A 22,927-nucleotide genomic window follows, 5' to 3' on the forward strand; every position below is an offset into this window, starting at 1 on the left:
GCCTAGGCATGAGAGCATATCAAAGCCGTAGGGCCAGGGTCCGACATTAAGGAACAGCTTGAGGTTTGGCTGATTTAAGCACGGGCCAGGTTGAAAAGGAGAGGGTGATGGGGCCGGAGGAGAGGGAACAGTCGGTTCAGCTCGCTGCTCTATGAGGTTTATTCATCTCTGCACTGAGATGAAGCTCCTGAATTGGCTGTGGCTGTAAACTCACTTTCATGACCTTTGATTCTGTAAGCTATTTGCTTACTTTTATTGTTTGCATAATTTTTTTTCTGCACATTGGGTGTTTGTGGCTGCTGGAAGGAGACAAATCAAGGTTGTATATAGTGTACATAATTTGATAATAAATATACCTGGAACTTTGGTATAGCCTGTGAATCAAGGAGGTCAAAGCTCGTGGCTTTATTTAGTTTAGACTGGTCACTGTGGGATATAGTGAATGTCCACCCAGTGTTCTGGGCCATCATAGAGGCCCTCTCGCTGCTCGAGAGGATCATTCATCTCTCGATCTCAAGGGGAAGAGTGTGAGAGCACGTGAGTGGTAGGAGGTCCGATTCAGAACTTCCTCCTCCCAGTCCTGGGCAGTGATATTCCTGCTTTCTGGCCCTCTCACCCCACCTGCTGGATGCTGAAGGAATGGCTATTTCTCGCCGCCACTGTGCCGATACCAACTCACACCAGTGCAGCGACCACAAGGTGGCAGGCGAGCGGGCTAGGAGAGGCTGTACAGAGTAGAACAGTACAGCACAGGAAAAGGCCTTTTGTCCCACAGTGTTGTGCTGAACCAAATAAATTAGTAATCAAATGGCCGACTAAACTAATCTCTTCTGCCTACACAATGCCCACTTCCTTCCATTTCCCTCACACCCATGTGCCTATACAAACCTATCTTAACAGTCCCTAATATATCAGCCTCTAGCACCACACCAGGCCGAGCATCCATCATGAACATGTTGTATGTTCTAACAGTGCACAGGCTCTCCTGGCCCATTTGCCTGCCGCCTCCTGGTCACTTCACTGGCCCTGGCTGTCGGGGTGAGTCTTGGTGTTCTTTTTAAAAAAAACAACTTGCCCCTCACCTCCTTTGAAGTTACCCCCTCTCACCTTAAAAGCATTCCCCCTGGTATTAGAAATTGCAACCCTGGGAAAAAGATACTGTGTCTACTCTATCTGTGCCTCTCATAATCTTATAAACCTCTATCAGATTGAGTGGCTGGGTGGAGATATGTTTCTACCAAAGGAGGTGTAAGGTGCTCCTTCCCTCTGCCAGCCTGGAGGTCACCCTTGGACAAAGTGTATCTCTGCTCAGCCCCCCACCCGATCAGCTGTGGAAGCAGCCGGTGCCTATCACAAGCCCTGGTTATGCGGCCACTGACGCCAGGCAGACAACCTCTGAAGAGTATTGATAATGGCTGGAGTCACCCGTCTTGCAAAGACACTGCCCAGAGGAAGCAATGGCAAAGGACTTCTGTAGAAAAATTATGCCAAGAATAATCATGGTTGCAGAAAGACCGTGATTGCCCGTGACATACAGCATGATGCATAATAATGACGACCGGATCAGATGAGGTAACACAAGTTCACCACTTCTTTATTTCACAAAAGCATGACAAGGGTCAAGCAGAGCATAAATAATTTATAGAATCAGACAAGTTTAACTTTAAATACAGGATGTTTTTATCATAGACAGTAAAAACCAGATGGATCACATCCTGAAATAAGAAATACATTCAAAATCTCTCATGACAGTTGTCTAACACTAAAGACAAAGCTTTCAAGAGAGCAACATTTTAAACCATTTTGAAATACAGAAAAAAAAAATCACCAAAGAGATTCTGTTATCTGATTGCTTAAGCATTTACGAGGAGTCAGAAGTTGTACCCCCACCACTCAGGCTATGTGCTGCCTCAGGTCCCACACCACCAGGTTCAGGAACAGTTACTACCCCTCAACCGTCAGGCTCTTGAACCAGAGGGGTAAGTTCACTCAACTTCACACCCCAACACTGAACTGTTCCCACAACCTAAAAAGCGACAAAGCGGACTTTTTAATGTCATAAACCAGCGGGTTGTTGTTATGTCTCCTGCTTCCTGTGAAAATGGGGAACACCTCCCTCTCCCTTATTAGAGAAAGAGAGAACCTGTGGTAGATGAATGCCGGATGAATTGCGATAGCCTTTGGGGTGACTACAAGGTCTGTGTCTTTGCTATCGCTTAGCTCACGCTTGTGCTCAGTAGCGGGTGTGATTTTTGTTTTGCCGGTGGGGGGAGGGGGGATTGTTGCGCGCCGCCGCTTACACGTGAGAGGGGGAGTTGGGGGGGCTTTGGGGTTCTCACGTTTAACTGTCACTCACTCTTTGGGGCATCCCTCTGTTTTTGTGGATGTTTGTGAAGAAAAAACATTTCAGGATGTATATTGTATACATTTCTCTGACAATAAATTGGACCTTTGAACCTATGAACTTACTTTATCATACCATGATGGGTTGACCGTTTTCTGCTCCTCTGTCTTATGTGTTATTATTATTACTGTTATTTTGTACCTTGAACTTACTGTGAATGCCCACAAAGAAGACAATCTCAGGGGTGTATATGGTGACATATATGAACTTTGTATTTATAGCACAAACTCTCTTTCTGTGTGGACATAGATGACACAATTACCTCAGATTTGTTCCGATTTCATTTAGTTTTGTTCAAATTCTTTGGATAACTGAGCTTGTTGGAGAGAGTGTTTCCCCGACTCTGCTCTGCCCCCCCCCCCCCCCCACGCTCACTGAGAAGCTTCCTCCTCTAAACCAAAGTTGGACTCTCAGAGACTGAAGCTAACCGTGATCTGACTATTTTTTATTTATATAGTGCAGAACAGGTTCTTCCAGGTCCTTCAAGCCAGTTGGCCCGAGCCATATCATGTGACAATTTACAATGACCAAGTAACCCACTAACTGATACCGATTGGACTGTGGGAGGGAACCAGAGCAGCTGGGAGCAAGCCATGCATTCAGGAGGAGGATCGGACAAACTCGTGACAGAGGACACCAGAACTGAAGTCCAAACTCTGACCTTTGAGCTGTAATGGCATTGTGCAAACTGCTATACTAACGTGGCACCCCAAAGTTGCTGCAGCAGCATGGCTCCACGGGAAAAGATGACGTATCCCCATGCGGTTTCCTGAGTCCACTTCCGGGGAAGTGGTGCCTGAGCCCAGTGTGGGATCTGCTCTGAAGCTGTGCCTCTCCTGGTCACTTGTCCACTGGTGGAAGTGTGGAGACCATTTAACCAGTTACCGAAGTTTAATAAAATGCGTAACGTAATGAGATTTAGGACTATTCACAAGTACTAAGACCATAAGACAATCAGCCATAGGAACAGAATTAGGCCGTTCGTCCCATCGAGTCTATTCCATCATGCCTGAGTGATTGTAACAATTAAACAAACACTTCTGGAAATATCTAAAACATTTTAAAATCGATTAAATCAACGTAAAGTAAACCAGATGCATTAACAGTAACCCAGTATTGCAGACGAATAAAGAGATTCACTTTTCCCAACCCAAGGTGAATCGCTGAAGATTCTGTGAGTTAAAGTGCCGGCGCCTGAATTGTGTCTGTTCAGAATGCCACCAAACTGTCCGGACCAGACCAGGCAGCGACCGTGAATGGCTCTCCACAAACCTGATCCAACATCTCCGGACAAACTCAGCTGGAACTCGTGACCGAGAGGAGTTGTGTTTGAACTTCCGTGCCTTCACCCTCCGGGATTAAATGTCTGACTGAGTCTCTGATGAAGGGAATTGTATCCGTGATACATAAAGTAGCGAGAGAGTAGTGATTAAAACCGCAACTGTGTTCGGTTTACTTATCCGCAGCACCGGGAAGGTCCATGTCATTCCTGCCCCGTGAATTCCTGGTTAAATTCACGAGCTCTAACGAATGCAAACGATCGCGGTGGGCTGATCGGGCGTAACACCACAATACTGGTGAGCAGATTCGGTGTAAACCAACAATACCAGCGGACAGATCCGGTGTAATCCGTTCGGGATGATCGGTGTGCCAATGATTGGAAAACAGAGACTGCTGGAGCCTCTTTGCTTTGGAACCAATGACCACCAGCAAATGGTCATCAGTCGAAGTCAGAAATGTGTTCGTTATCCAATGCCAGCTTATTTATACGTTAGACCATTGCAGATATTCCAGTAGTTACAAATAATAAAAATAACTGTTTCCAACACTGCCCTTGGGAAAGGAAATGGGGAGAACAGAAGAGGGGGGAGAGTAGAGGACGTGGGGAGGGGAGGTAAGGGTTGGAGAAGAAAGGTGGGTGTGGAGAGGGGAAGAGGGGTGGAGATGGGTGGTGGGGGTTGGGGTGAGGAGGGGAAGTAGAGAGTGGCGGTGGAGGGGGTGGTGGTTGGATGGGAGGTGGGGTGGAGAAGGGTGCTGGGGTGAGAGGGGTGGAAGGTGAGGGGTGGAGAGGGGAGGTGGAGGTGAGGGGATGAGGAAGAGGTATTGAGGTGATGTGAGCGCAGTGCGCAGAGAAGGTGGGGAGGTTAAGATGATGCCCTTAAACAAATGGTTGAAAGACTGTAATCTGATCATCTGTGTCAGCAGGAGAACTCGGGGATGGACAAGCCAAGCAGGCTGTAAACACAATCTGAACACATCAGTTGTGGAATTTGTTATCGATGACTCTGATCCTCCACTGGTTTCCCATCCTCATGAATCAGACTGCAGAGCGATGCCAGCTGCCTTTGCAATACCAGGCACAGAGTCAGTGACATCTGATTAGTTCCATGAGACCAATAAATCACCCTCTTCACCTGTCCTGCGGGTGACGGGAGGCAAGTATAGGGTATAAAATTAGTATTTGAGTCATTTTGGATATTGGGCAGAGGATGATGGGCAGACAGATTTGATGGCACAGCTCTGGCTCCTGATTAAACAAGGTTGGTTTCTCTTTGATTACATCTGTCCCTCACAGACACAGGTTGAGTACAAGTTCAGGGTCAGTAGCCAACTATAAACACCAGAGATTCTGCAGTTGCTGGAAATCCAGAGCAACAAACACAGGACGCTGGAGGAACTCAGCAGACTAGTCCTGATGAAGGCTGACCGTTCATTCCGCTCCAAAGATGCTGCCTGAGCTGCTGAACTCTTCCAGGATTTTGTGTGTGTTACTATCACTCTTTTTCCCCTTTGATTAATCTCACTTCTACTCCTCAGGTTTTCATCCTCTGATATACCTCCTTTAGGTTGGAGGTTGGGAGTGGGGAAAGAGACCAGGGTTAGGGAGGAGGAAGAGATAAACACAAGAGATTCTGCAGATGCTGGAAGCCCAGGTCAATGCATACATAATGCTGGAGGAACTCAGCAGCGGGGGGAGCATCTCTGGACAGGAATAAAGGAAGAGGAACAATTTTGGGCCAAGACCTTTCATCAGAACCCAGTCCTGCTGAGTTCCTTCAGTATTATGTGTGTAGCTGAACAGAGTACAGACTGTGATCAACTAACAGGGAGGAAGCATTGACCTGACCTGTGGAATTATGTAGAACACAGAACACTAAACACAGTACAGGCCCTTCAGCCCACAATGTTGTGCCAAACATTTAACCTACTCTAAGATCAATCTAACCCTCCATTTTTCCATCATCCAGGTGCCTATCTAAATGTCCTAATGTATCTGCCTCTACCACCAGCCCGGCAGCGCCCTCCACACATGCACCACTCTCTGTGTAAAAGACCTAACTCCGACATCCTCCCTACACCTTCCTCCAGCCACCTTCAAATTATGTCCCCTCATATTAACCATTTCCACCTTGGGAAAAAAGTCTCCAGCTGTCCACTCTAACAATGCCCCTTATCATCTTTTACACCTCTATCAAGCCACCTCTCATCTCCTTCACTCCCAAGAGAAAAGCCCTAGCTGATTCAATCTTTCCATTACATATACTCTCTAATCCAGGCAAAGAATTAACAAAGAATGGAGCACAACATACAAAAATATTACTTGAAAAGAATAAAAAAGTTCACTGATATATAAATAGATAAATAGGGAGGTAGGCAGCAAGATTGATAACCAAAAGATTGTCAAATCAAACAAAGAAACAGAAACTAAACAGAAATAAATAATACAGAAACTAAGGCCACTCTTAAATCACCCACCATTTGTCCTAGTGTTGTAATCTATAAATACCAAAGATATTATTATAGATGTATTTGAATTCAACATATTTCATGCTTGTGGTTTTGACATAAATCTCGTCTCCTTTCTCGAAGTAGAAGATGGCGGAGAGGGAGAGAGTTCTGGTCCACGTTTTGTTTCCCCGAGTTTCACAGGGTGACACACTGGTCATGAGTAATTCCTTGTCTCTGACCTTCTGTTCCTTCTTACACAAAGTTATAGTCAGCAGAAGATTCTCATTGCAGTATGTTCCCTGGAATGTTACCTGGGTGTAAACATTGTAATTCCCTTTCTCCCCTATGTTATGGGAGCTGCTGTCTGCCTTGCTTCCAATCCATATCAGCTTAGTGTGGTTTTCTGTCAAATTCCTCAGCCCTGAAAATTGATTGGTTACAGGTTAGTGTTTCTTTTGAGGAAAATCAGAAATGTCATCAAAAATCCTTTAACAATTTTAACATACTCAGGGAAACTTTAACCCAACTATTATTACCCTTCAACGATCAGGCCACTGAACTGACGTGGATAATTTCACTCACCACAACTCTGAACTGATTTCACAACCTGCAGACTCACTCTCAAGGACTTTACAACTCATGTTCTCAGTGTTATTATTTTTGTTTATTTGCACAGTTTGTCTTCTTTTGCACATCGGTTGCTTGTCAGTCTTTATTGTGTATAGTTCTCATAAATTATATATTTTTTTATTTTCCTGTGAATGCCTGCAAGGAAATGAATCTCAGGGTAGTAAATGTTGCTGGGACTTGAGAAACTGAGTTACAGAGAAAGGTTGAATAGGTTTGGACTTTATTCCCTGGAGAATGAGGGGAGATTTGATAGAGGTGTATAAAATTATGATGGGTATAGACAGAGTGAATGCAAGCAGGCTTTTTCCACTGAGGCCAGCAGAGAAAAAAACCAGAGGCCATGGGTTAAGGGTGAAGGGGGAAAAGTTTAAAGAGAACATTAGGGGGGAGCTTCTTCACACAGTGTGGTGGGAGTGTGGAATGAGCTGCCAGATGAAGTGGTAAATGCAGGCTCACTTTTAACATTTAAGAAAAACTTGGACAGGTACATGGATGAGAGGGGTTTGGAGGGATATGGCCCAGGTGTAGGTCAGTGGGACTAGGCAGAAAAATGGTTCAGCACAGCCGAGAAGGCCCAAAAGGCCTGTTTCTGTGCTGTAATGTTCTGTGGTTCTATGGTTCTAAATTGTAACATATACACACTTAGATAATGAATTTACTTTGACTTTGATAATAAGACTATTGAAGAGCCCCCCGTACAATAAGATTTGATTAGATAAGCTTTATTCGTCACAGATACATTGAAACTCACAGTGAAATGAGTTGTTGGTGTCCACAACCAACACATTCTGAGAATGAGTTGGTGGCTGCCCGCAAGAGTCACCCTGTTTCCGGCACAGCGTAGCATGCCCATGGCTTACTAACCCTAACTGATTTGTCTTTAGAATGAGAGGGGAAATTGGAACACCCAGAGGAAACCCACACAGTCATGGGAAGAACACCACAGCCAGCCGTGGGAATTGACAGCGGGTTGCTGGAGCTGTAATAGTGTCATGTTAACTGCTACGCTTTCATGCAGCCTGTTGTCCTCACAATCTACCTTGTTATGACCTTGCACCTTATAGTCAACCTGCACTGTACTTTCTATGCAACTGTTACACTTTATTCTGCGTTCTGTTATTTTACTTTGGTACATAGAACATAGGATATATAGCACTCTATAGGCACTTCAGCCCACGGTGTTGTGCCATCCTTTTAACCTACTCCAAGATCAATCCAACCTTTCCCTCCCACACAGCCCTCTATTTTTCTATTGACTGTGTCAATGCATTATCTCAATATACTATGTAATGATTTGAACTCTATGAACAGTATGGAAGACAAGCTTTTCACTCAATCTCACTACATGTGACAATATATTAAAAAAATGTCAAACTGTCCCAAAGTGAGATCTCACCAATAATCTTACTTAATCTCTGTTGGAATTCTTTGAAGAAGTAACAAGCAGGATGAATCCATTGATTTTGTGTACTTGGATTTTCAGAAGGCCTTTGACAAGGTTCTACACATGAGGCAGCTTAACAAGCTACGAGCCCATGGTATTACAGGAAAGATTCCAGTATGGATAAACCGGTGGCTGGCTGGCAGGAGAGAAAGAGTGGGAATAAAGGGAGTCTTTTCTGGCTGGCTGCCTGTGTTCCACGGGGGCCTGTGTTGGGACCAATTCTTTTTATGCTACATGTCAAGGATTTGGATGGTGGAAATGATGGCTTTGTTACAAAGTTTGCAGACAATATGAAGATAAATGGAGGAGCAGGTAGTTTTGAGGAAGTAGAGAGGCTTCAGAAGGACAGACAGATTAGGAGAATGAGCAAAGAAATGGCAGTTGGAATACAGTGTTGGGAAGTGTAGGACTGTGCACTTGAAATAAGAAATGAAAGGGTTAGCTACTTTCTAAATGGAGAGAAAATACAAAAAAAAACCTGAGGCGCAAGAGGACTTGGGAATACCCTTGCGATGTTAGCAGTTATTTCAAGAGGACTAGAATATAAAAGTGAGAGTGTAATGTTGAGAATTTATAAAGCATTTGTGGGGCCTCACTTAGAATATTGTGAGCAGCTTTGGGCCCCTTTTCTTAGAAAGGATGTGCTGAAACCAGAAAGAGTTCAAAGGAGGTTCACAAAAATGAGTGCAGGATTGAATGGCTTGTCATATGACAAACGTTTGATGGCTCTGGGCCTGTATTTACTATAATTCAGAAGAATGAGGGGTGACCTCATTTAAACCTATTGAATGGTGAAAAGCTTTTATAGAGTGGATGTGGAGAGGATGTTTCCTACGGTAGAAGAGTCTAGGACCAAAGTACATGGTCTCAGAATAGAAGAGTGTCCTTTTACAATGGAGATGAGGAGGAATTTCTTTGTCATAGAGTGGTGAATCTGTGGAATTCTTTGCCACAGGCAGCTGTGGAGGCCAAGACTTTACGTGTATTTAAGGCAGAGGTCGATAGATTCTTGATTAGCCTGGGCATGAAGGGATACGGGGAGAAGGCAGGAGATTGGGGCTGAAAGGAAAATTGGATCCGCCATGATGAAATGGTGGAGCAGATTTGATGGGCCAAATGGCCTAATTCTGCTCCTATATTTTATGGTCTTAAGAACTCATTATCTCATGTTCTCATTATTTATTGCTGTTCATTTTTATTTGCATTTGCGCAGTTTGTTGTCTTCTGTACTCTGGCTGATCTTTCATTGATCCTATTATCGTTTCTAGTCTATAGATTTGCTGAGTATGCTCATGGAAAAATAAATATCAGGGTTGAATATGGTGACATATATGTACTTTGATAATAACATTTACTTTGAACTTTGAACTTTCACTTTGTAATTCATTGCCTGTACATTGTTTCCAACTGGGGAACGTTTACACTTTTACCAGATCTTGGGTGAGTTTTAAAGTTCTTAATTTACAGGGCTATAATGTTGTAGAAGATCCCAACTGCCGGAACTCTAGGGCAAGTGGAAAACAGCTGCAGGGTGCGATGGTTTTGACCTGCCTTTCCCATGACGTCTCACCCACGTGGCTTCAAAGGTACCCATGACATCTTCTGGTAATGTTTCCTACACTTGCGTAGACAATATTAACTGAAACAGCAACTTTCACATGTAAGCAAAGAGAGGAGGTGTCGCGGTTATGTTTTAAATTCAGTGAGTATTGTGTGGCCCCATGACTTAGCACAGCTCTTCCCTCTGTATTAGAAACTAAGGTCAAACCAAGATGTCTACTGCTGTATCTATTCCTATGACATGTGGGTCTAACATCCAACTACAGCAACTTTCTAGGAGTGGTGCCAATTCCATTGATAGCAGAACTCAGAAACTTCCCAGAGCCAAGCCAGGGCATACTTCCTTCATTTGGCCCATTGTGTCTACTCTGCCATTCTATTATAGCTGATTTATTAATCATTCTCCTGCCTTCTCCCCATAACCTCTGTTGTCCTGACTAATCAAGAAACTGTCTAAGATACCCAATAACTTGGACTCCTAGCCATCCGTGGCAATGAATTCCACAGATTTTCCACCCTCTGGCTAAAGAAATTCCTCTTAATTTCTGTTCCAAATGGAAGTTTCTCACTCTGAGGCTGTGCCCTTTGGTCCCACTTTAGAAAACATCGTCTCCGACATCCACTTCAGAAACAAAATCAGCATCTGAGCCAAGGTTTGCTCCAGCCTCTGTGTTACCCACGTGTGGGTAAATAGCAGCAAGTTCTTACAGTGGAACAGTGGAGGTGGCTAACACCACCGTGCAGACATTCACTGCTAAAGACCAAACATCAACTCTTCCTCCCATTCTGTTTAATAACTTACAGTTTGATCTCTGCTCTACGTAATCTGTCCCAGAGTGATTTAAAGTGACTTATCGGGAGGTTTGTCATCTTTGCTATGTCCATTTGTCATGAGCCAATGTGCAAAGCAGCGTCTGCATTCCGTACTGTGGTGACAGAGAACTTCCCAAACACAAGAGCAGTGGTTACAGGCAGCACCAAACTGGCCACTTAACATTGCAGTAAATATTACAGCTTACAGGAATGTGTCTTTGGTTGACCATCTGAACTCTGGCTCCACCCTCAGTGCCTGTTTCCTCACTGAGTACCGTTCTCAGTCACAAAGCTCTCAGACAGGCTGATGAGGGCATTCAACAATCAAAGTTTCCCTTTCCCTGACTTCTAACCCTGTCCAGGTCCAGGGGGGTGACCCGGTAACACAGTGGTTAGCACAATGCTTTACAGTGTCACCAATCAGGGTTCAATCCCTGCTGTTGTCTGTGAGGAGTTTGTAGGTTCCAATGCCTCGAACTGCAATTGTGTCACACTAACTGTTATGCTACCATGGGCATTTTGATGTACATTTGACAAATAAAGCTAATATTTAATATTTTATGATAAAAATGATGTCTTCGCTGACTTCACTGCCAAACTCTGTTCATCATACTGAATTTATTGAAATTTCGAGGGTTGCTGAGGTAATGCTATGTAAGCGAAACTCATCATGAGTAATTCATGAACAGAATTGAGTTACATATTCTAACATCCAAGAACTCTGCTCATTACAGTTGATCTACATCTGAAACATTTCTAATAATCTACATCGGTAAAAAGCAAACTTTTTCCACCTCCTTCGCAGTCTACAATGAGAGAGCTGAGGACACAGGCCTGCTCTGGTATGCAAAAGCAGCTTACTGCTACCTGTCATTAACACAAGATTCTGCAGATGCTGGAAATCTTGAGGAACACACACAGAGCACAGCAGGCCAGGCAGCGTCTATGGAGGGGAATAAATAGTCGACATTTTGGGCTAAGAATTCTTCATCCTGGAAACCTACCCAATAACAAAGTTAACATTAGCTAGTTCGCAGTCATTCAAATGATGCACAGGTGGTTTTTTGCTCCTTGACGCTCAGCAAGGTGCAGAATCCTGTGTGCAAAAGCAACTTGTTTTTGGCCCAAATGAATCTACACGTGTGGATTACATCTTCAAGTAATGACCAACCCCTTGAACAGGGCTAATATCGCAACCATTCTCCTCTCTCCCTCTCCAAAATCTCCAATTGATATGTCAAACATAATTTCCCTTTCATGAACATACATGCCTCATTATTCATTCATTTATGAAATCGTTTTTAAATTTGTAATTTATACATTTTCATGTCTTTGTACAGGACTGCTGCTGCAAAACTACAAATTTTATGTCATAAATCAGTGATAATAAACCTGACTCTGATTAATCCATGTTAATTCTGCTCAATCACACGTCATAGAACATAGAACATACAGCCCAGTACAAGTCCTTCAGCCCACAATGTTGTACAACCTTTAAACCTACTCTAAGACCAATCTAACCCTTCTCTCCAACACAGCTGATCATTTTTCCCCCAGACACTCCAGTTCTTTGTCAGCTACAGGTCTCAAGACCCACAACATTGGGTGAAATGCTCTCTTCATCCCTTCCCATGCACCATGCCCTTCCCACTGGAATGAAGTACCCTGCAGGGACTGTGTCCAAACCTCTCCTATCTGATATTCTATGCCTCATTTAATACAAGTATGATTTGTGTTTTGAAGTGATGCCTGATATACATCAACTCTTCATTCACCTCCACAGATGCTGCCTGACCTGCTGAGTTCCTCCAGCATTTTGTGTGTGTTTTGCTCTGGATTTCCAGCATCTGCAGAATCTCTTGTGTTTGATATGCTTGTTTTCTTTTATACTTTGCTCTTCTCTGGAATGAAGGAGGATGAGAGGTGGCATGAGAGAGGCGTGCAGGTGCTAAGAAGCCTAGACCAAGTGGATAACAGGAGATTTCTTCCCAGGGCAGAAATGGCTAATACAAGGAGACATGATTTTATGGTGATTGGAGGAACGCATAGCGGGGTGACGGAGATAGCTATTTTACACAGAGAGTGGTAAGTGTGCGGAACACCCTGTGAAGGGTGGTGATTGGAACATTTTAGAGAGGTACATGGATGATGGTAAAATGGGGGGCTATGTGGGAGGGGAGGCTTTCATCTTAAAGCAGGTGAAAAGTTAGGTACAATATCATTGCCTGCTGGAGGAGGTGGTGAGCCAGGAACAATAACAATATTGATGTGGCATCTGCACAGGTATTGGAAAGATCAGGGAACAGAGGGATGATGAATCAAGTGGGATTAGTGTAGACAGGTATGGTGGACAGTATAGACATGATGGAACAAAGGGCCTGTTTCTCTTCTGTACAGGTCTATGATCCTATGACTCTATTACAATGACACCATGAGTATTGCTTGAGAAACTTGACTCTCTCTCCGTGAGAATTTCTCCATCTGTATGCAAATACGCTCAGCGGCCACTTTATTAGGCACATCTGCACACCTGCTCGTTAATGCAAATATCTAATCAGCCAATCATGTGGCAGCAACTCAATGCATAAAAACATGTAGACGTGGTCAAGAGGTTCAGTTGTTGTTCAGCCCAAACATCAGAATGGGGAGGAAATGTGATCTAAGTGACTTTGACCACGGAATAATTGTTGTTGCCAGGTGGGCTGGTTTCAGTATCTCAGAAATGGCTGATCTCCTGAGATTTTCATGTGCAGCAGTCTCTCCTTACCCCTGCCTTATTTTTATTCACCCGTTTAACAAAACTCATTCACTGGTTGGGCACAGTCCAACTTGGAAAACTGCCGCGAAGCGCTGGCTTTTCTTAAGTTTCATCTGCAGTCCTAAATAATATCGATGCTTCTTCTCGTGCTCCCACTCACTGATCGGGCGCAACCGGCTCCCAAAGTTGGACAACGTCGAACTTTGAAATGAATGGGCTACAGAAGCAGGGGACCATATCGGGTTACCTCCCTGTACCTAGTAGAGTGGCCAGTGAATGTAGTTCGGGAACTCTGAGCCTATAAGTGATATGTTCCAGAAAACACGCAGCCTCCACATCTCACTGCAAGTTACATGTGATTCACAATCTTAACAGAATCTGTGTAATGTGACTTACCTTGAAAGAATGTGACCCTTCTAAGTGGTTCTTCTGTGGGCACTGTGAATAAAAGAGGACACGATTGAATCAGCTGATATGATCTGTGTTTTATTTAAAGCTTTAAACTGCATTTGTTCATCTAAACTTCCGGGGCCTGCTGAGGATGGCTGAGAATCTGAGATGGAGAATTCTATATATGAGCAGTGTCTGCTTAAGGGTGGGGGGTGGGGGGATGTGTGTGTGTGTGTGTGTGCGTGTGCGTGCGTGTGCGTGTGTGTGTGCGTGTGTGTGCGTGTGCGTGCGTGTGCGTGTGTGTGCGCGCGCGTGTGTGTGTGTGTGTGTGTGTGTGTGTGTGCGTGTGCGTGCGTGTGCGCGTGTGTGTGTGTGTGTGTGTGCGTGTGTGTGTGTGTGTGTGTGTGTAAAAAAAAGCAGAGACAGTTAATGTTTGAATCTGACGAGCTGCTGCGAGTTTTCTCAATCACCAGCTCAGTTCCCGTCTCTACAGGAGCTGCCTGCCCAGCCGAAGGGCACTCTTATTTTAGATGTCTGCCTGCTGCACTTGTTTTCAATCAGATTCAGGAAGAGACTGTTAACTGAGGTGTAAAGTGATTAAAACATGCAAAATCACGTAGATCAGAGCAGAGGGCATACAAAGAGCTGATCTCAGTCTACAGAGCAGTCAGTAACAGAGCCCAGCAGAGGTTGTTAGAGGAAGTCTTCACAGGGGAAGGTAAGGGTCAAGGATACACTGTGGGAGAGAGATAGGAGACAAGAACCTCAGTACATTTAAAAACCAGCTCCTCCAGGGAAATAGGACTGGAATATAAGAGCAAGGATGTGATGCTGAGGCTTTATAAGGCTTTGGTCAGACTGCATTTGGAGAACTGAGAGCAGCTTTGAGCCCTTATCTGAAAAGGTATGTGCTGGCATTGGAGAGGGTCCAGAAGAGGTTCACGAGAATGATCGTGGGAATAAAAAGGTTAACATAACATATGATAGCTCTTGGTCTGTAGTTGGTGGAGTTTAGAAGAATGAGGGAGAATCTCACTGAAACTTTTCAAATATTGAAAGGTTTAGAGAGAGCGGATGTGGAGAGGATGTTTCCTATAGTGGGCGAGTCGAGGACCAGAGGGCACGGCCTCAGAATAGAGGGTCATCCATTTAGGACAGAGATGAGGAGGAATTTCTTTAGCTATAGGGTGGTGAATCTGTGGAATTCATTGCCACAGACAGCAGTGGTGGCCAAGTCATTGGGTATATTTAAAGCAGATGCTGATAGGTTCTTGATTAGTCAGGGCATCAAAGGTTATGGGGAGAAGGCAGGAGAATGGGTTGAGAGGAATAATAAATCTGCCATAATTGAATGGTGGAGCAGACTGCATGGCCTAATTCTGCGCCTATGTGGTAATGTCTTATGGTAATGAAACTCATGGCCTGGGCCACTGTCGACCAACAGCTGGGAAGTGGGAATCACCTAGAAACTGTTACTGATCAGCATGGGCAGAATGAAACAGACTCTTTCTGTCCAGTAAGAGTCCAGGATTCACCTGAGACAGAGACAAAGACAACCATATCTGTCCGTGGGAACACAAGGGCTTCAGGTTGTAAACTGGCAGATAGCATCTTAAAGCTGGGGTTGCAATAACTTCAGCAACAATCTGCTTCAAAGATAAATTCTTCTGTCAAGTCAAGTCAAGTCACTTTTATTGTCATTTCAATCATAACTGCTGGTACAGTACATAGTAAAAATGAGACAATGTTTTTCAGGACCATGGTGTTACATGATACAGTACAAAAACTAGACTGAACTACGTAAAAAGCAACACAGAGAAAGCTACACTAGACTACAGACCTACACAGGACAGCGTAAAGTGCACAAAAACAGTGCAGGCATTACAATAAATAATAAACAGTTCAGTTGAAATGAGTGACATTTGGGAAGAAAGGAATTAAAGGCTTTTGGGAAAGGCTTGGGGCTTCAATTGATTCTTCTTCTTCTTGGTGAAGACAGTTTCAAAATGAGTCTCCAATGTGGCAATAAATAGTAATGTGATTGAATTCACCAAGCACTTACTCATTCTCACTCTCACATGGAGATATTACAGTGCTCTGCTCTCAGATCATTCATAAACACCCACACACACACACACACACACACACACACACACACACACACACACACACACACACACACACACACACACACACACACACACACACACACACACACACACACACGTCTAACGTCAGCCAGTGTTAATGGGATCACTGCTGGATAGTTAATTACTTCAATGTCTCACTTGTTGCAATTAATGCCAGGTTCAGAGACTTTTTCCAAATCATGCAGAACATGGGGAAATCTGAGAAGAGTTTTACGGCTGCCTGCTGGGGGTGAGAGAACGTATTGAAGATTGAAGATTCAGGATTGTTTAATGTCATTTCCAGTACACAAGTGTAAGGAGAACAAAAGAATTGTTACTCTGGATCCGATGCAGCACAAAAAACACAATAAGATAAAGAACAAAATAAAAAACACAGTAAACAGAAATACATAAGATAGCTTATATCCACTGATTGATGTCCATGAAGTGACACTAGGTACAGGAGTGTCTGTACATACGGTGACTGACAGGAACTGATAGAGCAGTGGTGGTTGGGGGTGTGGAGGGGTGAGCTAGTGGGTGGAGGTGTTGATCAGTGGGGAAAGTAAATGTTTTTGAGTCTGGTGATCCGAGAATGGAAGCCTCCTCCCTGATGGAAGAGGGACAAGCAGTCCGTGAGCAGGCTGGATGGGATCCCTCAGGATGTCACTGACCCTTGTCTGGCACCTTTCTGTAGATATGAGCCAAAGATTTCAGATGGTATCGCAAGCAGAAAATATCAAGTTAAGCCTATAAACTTCTAGTTTGTGAAAATACCAAGGTAGCCTTTCAGATATGTTAATTTTTCCCCATAATCTGTATAGTTTACTGGCTGGGATACAAGCTAACTCTCAGCAAAGCTGGCAATGAGCACCAAGTTAGGAAGGATTTGCTCTGAAGGCCACATCCCCCAACCTCTTGGTCTTTAGTAAGGGAAGCCAGTGTCTCACAAGAGGCAAATAGAAAGAAATTTATTTATTTTTTATCTGGAGATACAGTGAGGAACAGGCTCAATGAGTGGCACTGCCCAGCACCCCCCCCCCCCATTTAACATTAACCTAATCACAATGATCAATTAACCTACTAATTGGTATGTCTTTGGTCTGTGGGAGGAAACCCACATATTCCACAGGGAGAATGTACAAACTCCTTATAGACAGTGCTGGAATTGAACTCCTAACTCCAAATGCCCTGATCTGTAATAGCATCACACTAACTGCTACACTACAGTGGTGCCCGATTAGCCAATGAAATGCATTACTGACCGATCACAAACAACTGGAACTTATTTAACATTAACAATCTGATTTCTTGCTTCATCTGGTTAATATTAACCAAATGGAGTGGTCACATTGGCTGCTTACTAGCTTGATGTTACAGTCAGCTTTGATAGAATGTGAATTTATATAGGCAGTCAAAGTTCAGCACTTTTCTTAAGTACTGTGATCTATTGACCAGTTTAGTTGGATCAGCACTTATAACAGTTTGGTTCAGTGCTCAGCGCAACCTGGGAGCAAAGCTGAGAGTGAGACCACTCATATGGAGCTTCTGAAAGCTTATTCTGGCCTGGGTCAAATGCTTAGGAGTAGTGGGACAGGATAGTGCCACTTCTTTGATGCTGCACTCTCACGCCTTGCTGAGAAACCCCCTCTCCTTCTCTCCACCTCCTGGTGTAGAGTGGTGGCATTTCACACGGAGATTTGCAGAAGAGCGACCTGGTTGCTTTCTCCTGAGAGGCCAAGTGGGACGGCTGATGTTGGAAGGCCAAATTCCAACAAACAGATGCTGCACAGATCATCAATGGATGGGACAACATTGACCACACTCAATAAAAGTGTCCACTCAGACATTGTTTGGAAGGAAACTGTTGGGAGCATATGTATGTGCAGGAGAGTTGTACAGACACCATGCCTGGACATCTTGGCCCGTCTCAGTTATGTCACTGAGGCCCAGAGACCTACATCAGTAAGAATATTGTGCTCAGTTCTGGTTGCCACATTATAGGAAGGTTATGGAAACTTTAGAGAGGGTGCAGAGGAGATTTAACAGGATGCTGCCTGGATTAGACAGCATGTCTTCTGAGGTTAGACTGAGCTAGGGTTTTCCCCTGGGAGTGAAGGAGGATGAAAGGAGTCTTGATAGAGGTGTACAATATGATTAAAGGTATAGAGTGGTCAGCCAGAGACTTCTTCCCAGGGAGCTAATACAAGGGGCCATAATTTTAAGGTGATTGGTGGAAAGTATGGCAGGGATGTCAGAGGTTAGTCCTGTACACAGAGAGTGGGGGTTGCATGGAAAACCCTGTCAAGGGTGGTGGTAGAGACAGATACGTATAAGAAACTTTGAAAGGTTCACAGATGACAGAAGAGTGGAGGGTCATGTCAGAGGGAATGATTATCTTCGAGTAAGTTAAAAAGTTGGCACAACATCATGGTCTGAAGGGCCAGTACTGTGCTATAATGTTCCATGTTCCTGATCAATGAAAATATTCTCCCAGAGCAACTGTTTTTGAAAAGCACAGTGGGCAGATTGAAGTGTCAGCAAGGCAGAACACTGGGCTTGGTCAGACAATCTCTGAAACAACCACCAGCAAGCTGAGAATTTCTCCGAAACTTCAAGCAATCAATCCTGTAATTGACACCACATCAGTGCACAGCATCGTCAAAAACTCATTCTCTAAAGGTCATAGAGCAAGCATTCAATTATAACATCAACTTGGTTTAACAGTGTTTTCCACTTTCATGCAAGCAACAGGCATTTCTTTACAGATTCAATGGTCCAATTAGAATGTACCTGATGGTTTATCTCCTTGCAAAGGGTCAGTACGTCCCAAGTCCTGTGAAGAGACAGAAGAAAACTTTTGAAGCTTAGATTTTTTTTAAAGGGCAAAAAGGACAGGCTGATTTGAAATTATTAATTTAAAAATACTTTAGCGTCAAATATTGATTTGACTGGACGAGATGTCTCAGGTCAAAACATCGACTCCTTATTCCTCTCCATAGACGCTGCCTGACCTGCTGAGTTCCTCCAGCATTTTATGTGTGTTGTTCTGGATTTCCAGTGTCTGCAGTTCTTTTGTGTTTTTGATTTAGCTTTCTAAGTTAAAGACAACTTCACAAGTAAAAACGAAATACTTGCAGCTAAATGGTCCGTTCCAATGTCTAAACTGCTTTGGACACAGTGCCATGTTTGTGAAGTGGATTACAGTAACTGTGGGCATATAGACAAGCAAGGTCAGTAAGCATTAGCATAGTGACCAAGCAATGATGTTCATTGGTACAAGACTGTGGGATACTTTACATCTGCCTAAAAGAGCATTGAACACAGATCTCCATCTCCCAATGTGGTGCACCTAGAGTGCTCAGCAGAGAGTGCTAGCCCCAGTATTATGCAAACAAAACTTACTTGTTTCTGTGGCCATTCCTAAATTAGAATCAGTAAAGTTTTCATCTAATGTCTTTCCTAATGAGATTAACTCCCACTACCAAGTAAATACTCTCAACAGCGTGCATCTCAAACAGCCTCTGAGAACCAAGTCCAGCTCCTGGCCTTCACGTGTGGCTTTTCTACTAAGCCCAATGGAACCATTTCTACTAACTGTAGAAGGGCCAAAGGTGGCTTACTGGTACCTGAAAACTAGTCGTGCAGGCAGACGGGGCTTGTCAGTGGTGGTTGCCATCTCATTTAGGAGACTATACCCACCCATGGGAAAGGCTTTGAGTGTAAATCCAGAGCTGGAGTCCCGCAGGCAGCCCAACATTGAGCTCAACACCGACTGCAACTCCTGAGACGCTGCTGATGCCGATTTATATTTCATTAGCAGCGGACCAATCGATCCGTAGAGAGAGAGAGAGCTACGCACAGGACGGGGAGAAGAGTTTGAAAAGGAGTGTTTTGCAGGGCTCGGCGCATTAGTTGCAGACCAGTCCATTCGTGATTCATTAAAAGGAGCAAATAAAGGTAAAGCAGGGTCAAAGCAGAGTGGCCACTGTGTGAGGGGACCGGTGTCGGAGTGGGAACTTGAGGCTTTGGCGAGGATGCACAGGTAAACAGCAAATAAGGCTTTTCTAGTGGTTAAATAAAAAGTCACTGAATTACAGCTAACTAAATAAAGTAGGGTTGATGCAGGATCAGGTGATGTGCTGTAGCTGCATAATGTGGTTGCTGGTGACCACACCTGCAGCAAGTGTTGACTGTCGAGGAACTCAGGCTCAAAGTTGATGACCTGGAATCTGAGCTTCAAACACTGCGGCACATCAGGGAGGGGGAGAGTTACCAGGATTCTCTGTGTCAGCAGGTAGTCACACCCATCAGATTAGCTGCCTCAAATTTGCTCTGTGATCAGGAACAAGAAGGTGTGACTGTGAGTGAGGCGGGTAGTGGGATCCAAGAGCCAGTGCTGGAGGAGCCTCAGCCAACAGGTCTGAGATATTTGCTCCCTGTGTGGACGACAGTGGGGGCTGTAGGGAGGACGAGCAACCCAACTATGGCACTGTAGTTCAGGGAGCCATTCAAGAGGGGGAAGAGAAGAGTAATATAACGGTAATTGGGAATCATACAGTCAGGGGAATAGTCAGAGTTCTCTGTCGCAGGGATAGAGTGTCCCGAAGGCTGTGTTGCCTGCCTGGTGCCTGGATTCAGGACATCTTATCTGAGCTGCAGCGGAATTTGCAGTGAGAGAGGAAAGATCCCTTTGTCATGGTCCACGTGGGCACCAACAACATAGGTAGAATGAGGAAAGAGGTTCTGCTGAGGGAATTTGAGCAGCTAGGGACAAAATTAAAACGCAGAACCAAAAAGGTGGTAATCTCTGGATTACTACCTGAGCCACGTGCAAATTGGCACATGGTCAAAAAGATTAGAGAATTGAAAGCATGGCTCAAGGATCGGTGTGGGAGAAGTGGATTTGAATTCGTGGGAAATTGGCACCAATACTGGGGAAGGAGGGAGCTGTACCAATGAGACGGGATAGAACCTGGATCCTTGCAAATGGAATAACTAGGGCTGTGGATAGGGCTTTAAACCAAATGGTAGGTGGGTGGGTTCAACAGATTGGAGAAGTATGGATAAAGTAAAAAAGAAAAGTGTAGATAAAGATAAAAGAAAAAACAGAAGATAAAAATAAAAGTAAGAGTGGAGCGAAGAAAAGTCAAGTGCAAAAGAGTGAAAGATTACAAGATTTTAAAAGCACCATGAGTGTGAGGGCACTTCATTTGAATGCCTGTAGTATTCGAAACAAATTCAGTGAACTTGTGGCTCAAATCAGTACAAAGAGGTATGATTTATTGGCCATTACAGAGACGTGGTTTCATGGTGGAGAGGATTAGGAATTAAATTGGGAAGCAAGAGGATAAGACGTGAGAGAATAGGACCAATCAAGTGGAAAAGTGTGTATGAAACCGGAGGAGATAGCAGAGGTACTTAATGAATACTTTGCTTTTGTATTCGCTATGGAAAATGGTCTTGGTGATTGTAGGGATGATTTACAGTGGATTGAAAAGCTTGAGCATATAGGCATTAAGAAAGAGGATGTGCTGGAGCTTTTGGAAAGCATGAAGTTGGATAAGTCACCGGGACCTGATGAGATGTACCCCAGGCTTCTGTGGGAGGAGAGGAAGGAGATTGCTCAGCCTCTGGCAATGATTTTTGCATCATCAATGCAGATGGGGGAGGTTCTGGAGGATTGGACGGTTGCTGATGTTGTTCCCTTAATCAAGAAAGGGAGTAGAGATAGCCCAGAAAATTACAGACAAGTGAGTCTTACTTCAGTGGTTGGTAAATTGATGGGAAAGATCCTGAGAGGCAGGATTGATGAACGTTTGGAGAAACATAATATGATTAGGAATAGTCAGTATGGCTTTGTCAAAGGCAGGTTGTGCCTTACGAGTCTGATTGAATTTTTTGAGGATGTGACTAAACACGTCGATGAAGGTAGAGCAGTATGTAGTGTAGATCGATTTCAGTAAGGCATTTGATAAGGTAGCTCATGCAAGGCTTATTGAGAAAGTGAGGAGGCATGGGATCCAAGTGGACCTTCCTTTGTGGATCCAGAACTGGCTTGCCCACAGAAGGCAAAGAGTGGTTGTAAATGGGTCATATTCTGCATGGAGGTCAGTGACCAGTGATATGCCTCAGGGATCTGTTCTGGGACCCCTTCTCTTTGTAATTTTTATAAATGACCTGGATGAGGAAGTGCAGGGATGGGTTAGTAAGTTTGCTGATGACACGAAGATTGGAGGTGTTGTGGATAGTGTGGAGGGCTGTCAGAGGTTACAACGGGACATTGATAGGATGCAAAACTGGGCTGAGAAGTGGCAGATGGAGTTCAACCCAGATAAGTGTGAAGTGGTCCATTTTGGTAGGTCAAATATGATGGCAGAATATAGTATTAATGGTAAGACTTTTGGCAGTGTGGAGGATCAGAGGGATCTTGGGGTCTGAGTCCATAGGACACTCAAAGCTGCTGCGCAGGTTGACTCTGTAGTTAAGAAGGCATACAGTGCATTGGCCTTCATCAATCAAGGGATTGAGTTTAGGAGCTGAGAGGTAATATTGCAGCTATATAGGACTCTGGTCTGGAGGACTGTGCTCAATTCTGGTCACCTTACTAAGAGATTTGCAAGGATGCTGCCTGGATTGGGGAGCATGCCTTACAAGAATAGGTTGAGTGAACTTGGCCTTTTCTCCTTGGAGTGACGGAGGATGAGAGGTGATAGATGATGAGAGGCACTGATCGTGAGAATAGTCAGAGGGTTTGTTCCAGGGCTGAAATGGCTAGCACGAGAGGGCATAGTTTTAGTGCTTGTAAGTAGGTACAGAGGAGATGTTAGGGATAAGTTTTTTGTGCAGAGTGCGTGGAATGGGCTGCTGGCGACGGTGGTGGAGGCGGATACGATAGAGTCTTTTAAGAGACTCTAGATAGGTACATGGAGCTCAGAAAAATAGAGGGCTATGGGTAACCCTAGATAATTTCTGAAGTAATTATATGTTCGACACAGTATTCTGTGCCGAAGGGCCTGTATTGTGCTGTAGGTTTTCGATGTTTCTATGTTTCAAAATATCCAAGGATA

At 44.2% G+C, this 22,927-nt stretch overlaps 1 protein-coding gene across 1 annotated transcript in view; it reads right to left on the reverse strand.

Annotated features, from left to right (window-relative positions):
- Positions 1–1,629: 1,629 nt before the first annotated feature.
- Positions 1,630–22,927, reverse strand: part of LOC140731132 (tumor necrosis factor ligand superfamily member 6-like) — a 39,432-nt gene continuing 18,134 nt past the window's right edge. Inside the window, exons 2-4 of the mRNA XM_073052454.1 lie at positions 18,651–18,693; positions 13,735–13,776; positions 1,630–6,554 (exon numbers count right to left, since the gene is read on the reverse strand). Coding sequence (XP_072908555.1) covers positions 6,169–6,554; positions 13,735–13,776; positions 18,651–18,693 — 471 coding nt within the window. The 3' untranslated portion in view covers positions 1,630–6,168. The remainder of the gene's footprint in view (positions 6,555–13,734; positions 13,777–18,650; positions 18,694–22,927) is intronic.

Source organism: Hemitrygon akajei, chromosome 7 (assembly GCF_048418815.1).
Source record: "Hemitrygon akajei chromosome 7, sHemAka1.3, whole genome shotgun sequence".
Lineage (NCBI taxonomy): Eukaryota > Metazoa > Chordata > Chondrichthyes > Myliobatiformes > Dasyatidae > Hemitrygon > Hemitrygon akajei.